General features: G+C 40.5%; 1 protein-coding gene across 1 annotated transcript; it reads right to left on the bottom strand.

The window, feature by feature from the left end:
• Positions 1-2,222: 2,222 nt before the first annotated feature.
• On the bottom strand, positions 2,223-8,648 carry LOC139475002 (transmembrane protein 135-like). The gene is made up of 4 exons (XM_071258206.1): positions 8,483-8,648; positions 5,970-6,093; positions 4,119-4,597; positions 2,223-2,837 (listed from the first exon to the last, which is right to left on the bottom strand). The coding sequence occupies exons 1-4, from the start codon at positions 8,644-8,646 to the stop codon at positions 2,390-2,392; spliced, it is 1,215 nt and encodes a 404-aa protein (XP_071114307.1). The 5' UTR covers positions 8,647-8,648; the 3' UTR covers positions 2,223-2,389.
• Between the last annotated feature and the right edge of the window lie 3,623 nt (positions 8,649-12,271).

Genomic DNA, 12,271 nt, shown 5'->3' with positions numbered 1-12,271 from the left:
TCTCGTTGAATATATCAAGGCACTAATTCATCTTTCATAAACTTTTTTTTGTCTTTGTGCTTAATTAACCACATATCAACGAACATATGTAATACATGTATCGACAAAAAAAATTATACATATACAGGCTAGGTATTTGCCCACAGCAACACCTGCATAACTGTTTATTCGCGCGTGGTGTGGTAGATCGTAATTGACCGAGAGCAGGTATTGTAGAATCACCTGTGAATAATGCCGACACTGTAATTAGATACAACGTACTAATGAGAATATGAGAATTATCATAAGAAGGGTGTTTTTTTCTGAACTGTTACCATTTTCATACCAAAAGTGACAATGCATTTATAAGTTGTTTTAGTGTCATAATATTCACTCAATCGCCTGTAAACATCGCACCGCATATAATGAAATAATTAGTTCGAGATTTCGTTAGAATGTGAGATATTCAGCTAGACGTTATGCAATGAAAACGACTCGGGTTTTTCCCCATTAAAATACGCGCACGTGTACCTGTATATTGCATATCTATTGTCACTTAATTTCCCAATGTGATGTACTAACGAGACATAAAATGGGTAGTGAAAAAGAAACAAACTAAACTTTAATTTGTTGAAAAATAATGCCAATAAATTGGTGTACACGCGCATGAATTTGTATGATAAACTGTAAAGACGTTTTGAGAGATAAGGCCGGGTTCATTAAAGATCGTTGCAATATGTAAAAAAAGGTGAAATTTGTAAAACTTCTGCAGGGGAAACATCCAACCAAAGGCCCTTTTAAAATAGTAATGTAATGATATAATACAAAGTGTGCTTCACATGATACAATATACTTTGTAAACAATTAGTTAATTCTTTAAAGGGACTGACGAAAACATGGGCGAAATATTTTAATAACGCCAAAAATTAGTAGAACTAAGTTAAAATGAGTTGAATCATGTGTCATGCTTATTATCCCTTAATGTACTTGCGAAACTAAAACAATTGAGCAAAGGAAAATATGCTCGCCCATGGGCCAAACCTTTTTCTCGCTCATGGGCGAAATATTTCAATATCGCTATAAAATCGTTGAATTAAATCGTTGAAATGAGTTAAATTTTGTGTCATGATACATGATGGAATACAAATTAACTATTTGCGAAACAAAAACATGAGTTTTGTGTAAAGGAAAATATTCTCGCCCATGGGCCTGCCCATGGACCAAGCCTTTTTCTCGCCCATGGGCGAAATATTTCAATATCGCTTTAAAATCGTTGAATTAAGTTAAAATGAGTTAAATTGTGTGTCATGATACATGAAGGAATACATCTATGTATTTGCGAAACAAAAACATGAGTTTTGTGTAAAGGAACATATTTTCGCCCATGGGCGAAAATATTTCAATATCGCTTTAAAATCGTTGAATTAAGTTAAAATGAGTTAAATTTTGTGTCATGATACGTAAATGAGTGCATCAAAATATATTTGCGAAACAAACACATAAGTTTTGTGTAATGGAAAATATTCTCGCCCATGGGCCAAACCTTTTTCTCGCCCATGGGCGAAATATTTCAATATCCCTATAAAATCGTTGAATTAAGTTAAATGAGTTAGATTTTGTGTCATGATACTTGATGGAATACAAGTCAAGTATTTGCGAAACAAAAACATGAGTTTTGTGTAAAGGAAAATATTCTCGCCCATGGGCGAGATGGTGTAAATATTGAGTTTTTTAACTTTGTATTTTTATTTTTTTTCCTTAGTATGTTCCCATGAAAACAGCATGCTTATTTTTGTAAATAACTGGACTTTTGGGTTTCCAGAATTAAAATGGGACGTGCTGTTTGTGTTTGTGAGAGAATGAGTGTGTGTGTGTGTGTGTGTGTGTGTGTGTGTGTGTGTGTGTGTGTGTTTGTGTGTGTGTGTGTGTGTGTGATGGTGTATTTGTGAGTGTGAGATGGTGAGTGTATGATGGTCTCTCTGTGAGTGTGAGATGGTGTTTGTACGTGTTATTGATATCTAGGTACCCGTGCTCGTGGGTTTCACCAAAGTGGTAAACGCCTGAGGCCTGCATCACTTGGACTTTCTTCCCACATTAAGCTGACACGCCGTGATGTAACTGGAATAATGTTAAAAGCGGCGTTAAACCTAACTCACTGCCTCACCCACACCCGATTCAAATGAGGACAACGCGACTCTCACTGACACAGTTAGACAAAGCGATCTTTATTGATATACCTCTCGTATGTTGACATGGACGTACGGTTGTCGCAGCTCCAAGATCGCTGTGTGGAATGGGACCCTGTAACCTCACCATAACACTTCCTCAGACTTCAGTAAACAAAACAACCAAACAAAGCCACTGAACACGTGTTAAAACCAGGAAGTCCGATACATTACCCGGAGTCATATTATGCTTCTTTTGCTTTCTTGCCGTCACATTTTCGTCCACCAACAAAGAAACGCAATAGTCCGTTGATGAGAGGAGTGAGCGACTCTGGATGGCGTTCATACGCATGCATAACCACCATCATTGACAGGGAGTACAGCAGGACGTAGCCCTGGGGAATCCGAGATAGGACCTTCACCTTGGACTTGACCTCCATATTGTACAGTGCATGCAGGGAATGGGGAACGAGGAACAAGGCCAGCTCCTTCCGTCTACTCTCCCTCTCAAACAACACCCCGAGACCACACACGAAGCCGGCTACGATTGGGACAAAGGGAGGTAATGGAGGTGGCTTCCGGATGAAGTTGCGTTGGAGACAAATGACGTACTTGGCCAACATAACCATTGTTGACAGGAAAGCACCAGACATGACCAGATTCCTCAACAGCGACAATATGACGACTTTAGGTCTGCAAAATGGAATGAAATCATGGTATTAAGCGGGAAGTTGAGTCGAACATTTGAAATAATCACAGAGGCAAGCTCCAAGTCAAGTAACACTCGTACCATTATGTGTTAACCTTACTGCATACCTATACAGTGGTTGTTTTACACCACACTCAGCAATATTCCTGTTACATGACGGCAGTCTGTAAATAATTGAGTCTGGACCAGACAATCCAGTGCCTGACATCATGAGCATCTATCTACGCAATAGGGACACGATGACATGCATCAACCAAGTCAACGACCCTCTGACCATCCGATCACGTTAGTCGCCTCTTATGACAAGAATGGTTTGCTGAAGATCAGTTCTATCTGGATCTTAACAGGGATGTACGAAAGACAGTAACCTACATGCGTGTATGTCGAGTGAGTGTGTAAGAGAATTTTGTTTCACGCACAGCCCGCAACATTTCAATCATACCCTGCCGGTTTGTAAATAATGACTTTACGGTCAGATAGATAGTGGTTGATATCAGAAGTAACGCCGAAATCAGAAGTTATACCGTCATACATTTTGTTGTCATACATAATTGACATGCTTATATACGTGTATAAGTGTGATGCTATAATTGTAAAACTAAAGTATTATCAGGTCTACAAGTTTCGCATCTGACAAAATAAACTCGCCTGGAGGTTTAAAGTTCCCAAGCCCCGCTTCAATATTTTACTCTGCAAATGAACGCCATCATTACCGTAGGTAAAACGAGATGACATACTATAATAATAAAGGATCGGGCCGTTTCAGAACCTTCCTTGCATTGTGTGCAGGTGTTGATCCACAACATTTGTGCAATGGTACAATGAACTGTGTGTGTTTCTCTCTGAAAATTTCGTCAACATTTTTACAATTACGTTTTAGGGGGTAGGTATGTTTCCAAACTTGAGGAATTCGTGTGTTTACCCGTCAACTTTTGAACTTCCCCCTTGCAACAAACACGTCACGCTGGAGCCTAGGGTCCCACCAGGTCGATCATAACTCCCATATATTAACACCTACGACAGTTGTAACCTTACGATCGCTTTGTTGAACGTGCCAGGCCCCAAAAGCTCTGAAATGCGGACGACAATGACAGTCTTATTAAAATCGGATCTTTCACTTCGATACCAAACTTGTCTGCGTGGATATCTGTTAAAACTGGTTGTGTAGCTGATACAGTGATGACTTACCGTGTATATTCCACAATGTTATTATATATTTTCTTTAATCAATGGACTTACGTTGATGCTAATTAATAAGAGCTTACTTCTCCACTATGAGGTGGCGGCGAAAGATGACAATTGGAGTGACATGGATAGGCAAGTAGAGCTTCACAAAAGATGAGAGACTGCACAGGAAATCCCAGAATGCATGTCGAGTGCATGAGTGTGCGTGTAGACCCCCTTCCTGACAGGATATGAAATGGTCGCTGGGCAAGCGGAGCAGTAAGTCCAGTTTCGTATCCGTGTAGTCACGTGACCATTTCAAGATCGAATGGTAATACCCTTTGGCAAGAACACTTGGTCTCAAGGCCGTACAATACACTAGGAAGCCGCAACATAAACAGAAGGCCATTGTTTCACTGTAAGGCACCTTCCGGACCTGTTCACGGGTCACTAGAGTCGATACCCCAGCTCCTAGTGCTCGGGCCACAGCGAATAAAGCCACCACGCTTCTCCTGCTGTGGTCTTCAACGATGATGGTGAGGCCTGCCAAGCCCCCTGCAAGTCCGTAGTTCCATCCATCCTAGAACAAAATTCCAGTCATTTGACATGAATGTGTGAATTGGATTTAACGCTGCCTTTAACAGACAAATGTTTTCAAGTTATATCACGACGTGTCAGTTTAATGTGGGAGGAAGCCTTAAATGATGCAGGTCCTAAACGTTTACCGCATTGGTGAAACCCACGAGCACGAGTATGGTGCTGATGAAGCAAGACAGAATCAATTTGAACCGACAGCGAAAAAGGGACGCAACTCTGCAAAATGAATTTAAGGGTTTCGGACAACTAAAGCCCCTTTATTTGACATGACCAAATGTGACATAATATCACAGTCAGTCTGACGACAACTTTCATAGTTACATAGTTAGTAACACCAATGAAATAGGAAAGTGAAGTGAAATGGGGTTTAACGTCGCGTCAAAGATTATTGCACTTATATAACGACGTGCATGCACACGTGTGTGTGTGTGTGTGTGTGTGTGTGTGTGTGTGTGTGTGTGTGTGTGTGTGTGTGTGTGTGTGTGTGTGTGTGTGTGTGTGTGTGTGTGTGTTCTTTCACTAGTCCTGATGCCAATTTATAGTGCTAGCCCACTGAGATACCATGCCGCAGTTCGACATGAATACTCCAATCAGAGATAGTGTACTGACTCCGAGCCGACCAGTCCTTGTTTTAGTCCCTAAATGCGCCAGACAGAGTAAGAAAAAGTACCATCTTTTAACGTCTTTTGGTATGACGCGGCCGGGGAACGAACCCCGGACCTTCCGCTCTCCGGGCGGACGCTTTACCACTAGACCACAGAGGCGGTCAAATAGGAAGAGCATGTTCACAGGTCCACCTGAACAAAGCGATCGCATATCTATGATGCCACATCTCTATTTGTCTTATGAATGTAATTTGATTGGGGTACTCAAAACGAGGCTATTGTGGCGAATGTGTACAGGGTATTTATAATAAAATGACGATATAATACACGAGATTATCGAGGATGGGACAGATACCGTCTACCAGCTGGGCTAACAACACAATCGTTCTAACGTACAGGTGTTTGTAAAACACTGTCGCCACACAGTTTGGTTAAAAGCCAGGGAACCAGTGAAGACCCGGGTTATAATTGGTCTTCAGCAACCCATGTTTGTTTTAACAGGTGACTATGCTTGTCGTAAGAGGCGACTAACGGGATCGGGTGGTCAGTTTTCCTGATTTGGTTGATGCATGACATCCAAATTGCGTGGATCGATGCTCATGATGTCTGGTTCAGACCCGATTATTCACAGACCGCTGCCATATACCTAGAATATTGCTGAGTGAGGCGTTAAACAACAAACAAACGAAAGCCAGTGGTCGCCCCTTACGTTGACTGCGATGTATCCCACGAAATGCAGCAAATACTCACATTGATTCCTCTGTATTTCTTGAGGAGGTCGACAGCAAGGTGGTACACACTGGGATACAGACCCAGGAACGTGGCGAACCTGGCGCAGTCCGAGCTCACGATCTGTCCAGGGATCAGCGGTAGACTAAAAAAGGAGCCAGGACAGCATGACCTCAGCATTACGTTGGTGCAACGCATTCGTGTCGTTCAGGATTTGAGTATTTATAATTAGTGACACCAGTGTGTAAAACTGACATGATTTAATAACAACCAAATAATGCCTTGATTTAATTAAGGTTAGTTTTCTGTTGGATTTTAGAACGAAACGATTTATGGAACGAAACATCAGCTGGTAAAACAGACACTGACTGGTACAGACAGTCCGACCCGTGAAGATCCGGGGTAGAAAGAGAGAATCTCACCCGAGTGTCTTTTGATATGAAATATATCAACACGAGTTGATAAAACTGGAAAATCTCCGAGGCTGACACGAGTTGATAAAAGTGGAAAAACTACACCTTTATCAACTCGTGTTGATATATTTGATATCAAAAGACACTCGGGTGATATTTTATTTATCATCCAACATCATTCTTCAGTTTTTTATCCAACTTTTTCAGTTTGTGGACAGTAGTGTCTTAAGTGTAAAACGTACTGTTTACAGCTTCAGTAGCAGAGCTATTAGTGATGTCATTTGATTGTGACGTCATGGAAATCAATGACGTCACAATGGTCTGCAAAGCATTGTGATACAATCTCACCCAAGCGATATCTCCCGTGGGAGCCAGTTTTGGATGATAATAGGTCTAGCAACCCATGCGTGCCGTAAGAGGCGACTGTGCTTGTCGTATACGTATTGTGACCAATACCGTATTCACCTAGTGTGTATGGCCACGCGGGTAATCTATTAGTTAGAGGGTCGGGTGTATTGTATTCGATCATGTAGGCAACTATGCTTGTCGTAAGAGGCAACTAACGGGATCGGGTGGTCAGGCTCGCTGACTTGGTTGATGCATGTCACCGTATCCAATTGCGTGGATCGATTCTCATGATGTCAATCACTGGATTGTCTGGTCCAGACTCGATTATTTACAGACCGCCGTCATATTGCTAGAATAGTTGCTGATTGCTGATTGGACCACACAATCCAGTGATCGATATTTTCAGCACAGACTCCTCCGGACCCACGGGGTACTAGTTCAATGTGTACCAATGTAACTTTTTATTTTCTGATGTCATATTCTACATGTTAAGAAGCCTGTTAAAGATGGGGATTTCAGGAACACCAGAAATGGACTACGCACATTGTACCCATGTGGCGAATCGAACCCGGGCCTTCGGCGTGACGAGTGAACGTTTTTACTACTAGACACCCTGAACTGAGTGCATTTCTTTCAAGAATATAGGGACATAACTCTTAATAGCCACTGATGGTGCTACGATCGAGCCACGAAATCCCGGCTTAGTTCGGCAAGGGAAACTGGACTTTTGTTCTATTTATTGACAGTACGATTGACCGACGGTGTGGGACGTTGCTCATTATATCAATCACTAGTTTGGGCTCACCCTAACACACTACGAATGTTCGAGCTCGCATGGCTTTATACGTTTAGCAATATCGCTGTATTCTGTTTTTAGCGGGACATACGCAAAACAAACAACATTACCCAATTATTTTTGAGCTCCTTGCATACAAATACCCATGAAAAACCCCATACAGTATAATAATTCTGTCCCTCATTACCCACAGTAATATACACTTTTCAACTTGCGGACTACCTACAGTACCTACCTACTGTGCCTTACTTGAGATTTACAGGCCGCTGCCCCCATTCACATACTGTTGCTCAGAAACTTCAATAACAGCTCGTTATCACTATCATTATTCCTATAAAAAATGTTAAATTGAAGAGTGAAAAGTAAAGATAGCAAATTATATTTTATATATCTTTTAAAAATATGACTTTTCAAATTCGAAACTCTTATTTACAAATTCGTTTACGTCAACAAAGGTGTACAAGGTCAAGGTCGGAAAGAATGTTTACATTCACGAGTTACTACCGACGATAATCTTCTTATCTGAACAGACCCCGAGATTGTTAGTGGATGTGTCCCGCTATCAACGTGTCGTCTATGTTTATACCAGTAAATGTTTTCAATGTAACAGTCAATTAACAAGTGGGTACAAGGTGCACGGTGCGCGGAGGTGATCGCACAAACCATGTGAAAATCATGCCACTTGGCCTTTGTTTACGGATCTGTGTGTGGCTTATCACAGAAAACACGCCCAGATCATGCGGTAAGGCTTAATTTGACCTGCGTTGTAGGACATACAGTAATGTTACAGTAGGCGTTATATTTCAAATGTTATCATTCACGTGAACAGTATTATATAAATATGTCACACTGTTTAGCAATCGTGACATGATGTAACGTTACGACTGAGGCGGAGCTCATACAGTACAATGGCCAACTTTTTGCCAATCTCTATTGAGGTGTGAGGATCAGCCTTCTCCAGTATTCCCTGAACTTACCCGCGCCGGAACGGATTTTTCGTGAGTGCTGTGACAGTTTTAAATCCCGAATACAGCGCCAAACCGCTTGCGAATCCCCTGACGAAACGTCGAACAAACTTCTTAGTTCTTTTAGACATATATGGAGACTGAGTTGGTCTCCGTGGTCCATCTCTCACCTCCATTACTGTATCAGTGCACTGCTACACTGGTGTACATCCAGACAGGCCCGACCATGTGATGGCCCTTAGTGATAACACACTGCTGAGCTGTGCATGACGTCCAGAAGGCCATACGGTACACCAACGACATAAGGCGCCTATACATGTAGGCCGATATGAAAGGATTTTGTTTCTGGTCCACCCTCGCGTCATTTTCAACCGCCAGCGTCTGTTCTTTTTTTATTTACCGGACCAAGCGCAGGTATCTCTATACTGCTTTCCCCCAAACGAAAGTTCAAACGGCACCAGACGCACGATACCAAATCAGCTTGGAAGTTCAGCTAAACTGTATTTAACATAACTGGAACACTATGGACGCGGATGTCTCATGTTGTTACATGTTTGAAATGTAAGCGTTGTTCATGTATAATAAGTAATTTACAGCAAATATGATGATGAAATATGTTCAAATATGTACATATATACATAGTATTTACGAATAATTTGGAGTGGTTTCGTCTGTGTGTCTGGTTCACGTCATTATGCGAGTTATTATAAAGGGATATTAAACTGTATAAAGAGAAAGGGGGATGGGGAACAGTGGGACTACGTCATCTACATTCGATTCGTTCGTTCCTATTTCGATCACAAGAACATTTTTATTTTTGTTTTCGCTGAAACTGCAACGAGAGGAAACCAAACTAAAGTAATTTTTAACTTTTAATTCCATTATTAAATGTTGAAGTACAAAAGCAGAAGAACAATGTCTTATTTAAATGATTATTTAGCAGCTGGTTATATATTCCGATGAACGAACGTGTGTCGGTTCAGGATGACAGAAGGGTTTGTGTTTGAGTAGAACTATTTCCCATCAACTGACATACTACAAATTACAAATAAGAAACCTGCAAAGTTAGAAACCAAATTACTCTCTAAAATGTTGTGAAGAACACCGTAAAACAACGCGTGCTGTTTGACATTAAATATTTTTGCTTTTGCTATCGTACTGGGGCTAGCTCCAAGCTCCAATTACACTAAACTTATGCATGATCGTTAATGGCCATTAAACATAGAATGTGGGGTCGCGTCAAATTTAGAAATGGTCCCCAAATGTCTACCATAAAACTTTTGGAAAGCTTTACTGAGGCCTTGAATTGTGTAACCTTGATCAAGTTCTGAGCTAGAGTCGTATGACGCTCTTTGAAATCTTGGTAGAAAGAACATGCTCGATGGTATCTCATAAGTTGCGAAATGTAAACACAAAAGGCTGGAGCTGCTGGAATATTGCTCGACATGAAGGGAAAGTTGACTGTTGGAAAGTTGAAGTCATCCCTTTAGTCATACAGTCTTGTGCAGAGTGTTTTGTCACTCTGAGTCGTTATGCATATATCTAAATATGAAACAGATGAGGCGGTCTCACAGGTCTCCTTTATTTCTAGTTCAAGTGGGTAAATCAGTGGAAGGGGATTGGCTATTGGATTGTAATTAAACGATATCAGATCATCGATATACCTGAAGCTAAAGTTAAACTGCTTGGCCAAATTACCTTATGTTGACTCTGCCAATCCGAACAGAAATTCCGATTCATACTACACTCCAGTCCTTGATACATAGTCGTTTTCAGCTGGCATCGCCTCCTGTCATACAGCGGGAAAGTTTGGCCACGTCAGACATTTTATTTCGACTGGGCTCAATACGACGAATACATGTAGGTATTCAAGTGAACATCCGATAAAATGTCCTTGAAGCATTTCCGACAGTATATGTGTATTTTGTAGAGGTTTGCAGTGATGGCTTTCGCGCTTGACACACTGTTTTTTCATCAGTCTTGCTGATAACGATATTTTCAACAGGAGTGCTTGGTGACCTCTAAATGACATGTCAGAAGTCAAACTGGAACTCGTCTCTTGTGTATGCACAGTTGTCTAGTCTACTACGTACTTGAGCTGAGACAGGACACTTTTGTCGTTCAGCTTTCCTGGACAAAATATGAAAGAGAAACCATTTTCACAGAGCCATGACATGACTTGGTTTGGTCAACCTTGAGCTTTCTCTAAGTTGCTCAAATGACGATACTGGAACAGAATGTTTTTGTTGATTCTCCTTTAAATTACACCTGTGGTAATAGATATAAAATTACACTCTCTTCAATTTAATATTAAGTTTATGTCCCGGGTGAAATAATTTTCAGTCTGCCCTCGATAAATCTCGTGTAAAACTGAACACTATTTCACTGTTTATATCAAACGGGACATAAACTTATCTTATAAATATTACCCATTGAGGCAAGATATAGGTGAAAACGATTTCAGTCATTTTGCTTCATGCTGATTGGCTAGTTCGTTTGTTTTCAGTTTTTGAAAAGGCCCAGAGCAACGTGTCAACAAGTGAAAATATTGTCACAAATAATTGAAAATTACGTCATCCATTTTATTCCAATATACTTTTTTATTTCCAACAAAGTACATAGATGGGACATATTATGACAGGTAAGCAGCAGGACAAATATTTAATGCAGTCAAGATAAAACCAAAAGTTAAAATTGTATGAGGTCTTCAGACACTTTCCAATATTATAACAAGGTGAGGTGAAATGGGGTTTAACATCGCGTCCAAGATTATTGCACTTATATAGCGACGTGCATGTACGTGTGTGTGTACGGGCGGACGCTCTACCACTAGACCATGGAGGCGGTCCAATATTAAACTAATATTTAACTAAAACAAACGTTTAACTTTCAATTGCAAATTTTGACAAAGGTAACCATTTCTTTTTAAACATATTTCCTTGCAATACATTTTCAATAATGTATGAGCTTTTGACGTCATGCATCGTTCATGACGTCACAAACGACTTAATGTAACATCGTTCCAACAAAAGACTCACGAGACTCCTGATCAGGAAACGAACAGCTTTAATACACTGCTCAAAAAGGACTATGGGTTATATAAAACTCGAAATTACAGATTATCTGTGTCTCGTGAAATAATTATAAATGATCCTCGCCAAGAATCTAAGCTTTCAACTTTTATTCACTCGGAACATGTAATTGTAAAGTATATTGCCACAAACCGCACTGTGTTGCCGACACAACCATGTGGACACAAACCGGAACCTACATGCTTTTGATACATGCTATTTCCGGTAAACCAAACCTCTCATTTTCTTTCAAGTTTTTTTTGTCAATACAAGCCTCTTTACAGCTGTCATATTTAGATGTTCACAAAGAACGTGTATTATAACGTAAAATGTCTATATAGTTGTAATTACAGCGTCAATAGTGTCGATAAGGTTTATTGCCAAAAAGTTTATTTGAACATAGTAAGCTAGTTGTTGACGGCATGAGCAACAGGTCACACAATCAGGGGACGATGAGAGGCAGTCAGCCCTGTCGCTGAGCTTGACCACTTGATCAAGTTAAAATGTAGTCGCCTTTCACCAGAAGCAAAACAGTGCTCAGGACCTATTCAACCCGAGCACTAATGAAATATATCGCAAACAAGTAACAACTATGATAAAACCAATGCCCCCCAAACTTGGTAATAATGACAAGGATAAAAGAAAATTACACATGAATTCATAATACACATAAATCAAATAAAGTGTCTTCCTACACCACCATTATCCTCACAGTGATTGGTGAATGGTT

Source organism: Haliotis cracherodii, unplaced genomic scaffold, assembly GCF_022045235.1.
Source record: "Haliotis cracherodii isolate W230 unplaced genomic scaffold, xgHalCrac1.p SCAF_3, whole genome shotgun sequence".
Taxonomy (NCBI): Eukaryota; Metazoa; Mollusca; class Gastropoda; order Lepetellida; family Haliotidae; genus Haliotis; species Haliotis cracherodii.
Note: the sequence above shows the minus strand (reverse complement) of the source record. Positions and strands in the feature narration are given on the sequence as shown.

Coding starts and splice junctions, on each gene's coding strand:
- LOC139475002 (XM_071258206.1), bottom strand. CDS start 8,646: ATGGAGGTGAGAGATGGACCACGGAGACCAACTCAGTCTCCATATATG. Junction 6,094..8,482: donor AAAAATCCGTTCCGGCGCGG/GTAAGTTCAGGG, acceptor CTCCTTTTTTAG/TCTACCGCTGATCCCTGGAC. Junction 2,838..4,118: donor CGCCACCTCATAGTGGAGAA/GTAAGCTCTTAT, acceptor TCCATTTTGCAG/ACCTAAAGTCGTCATATTGT.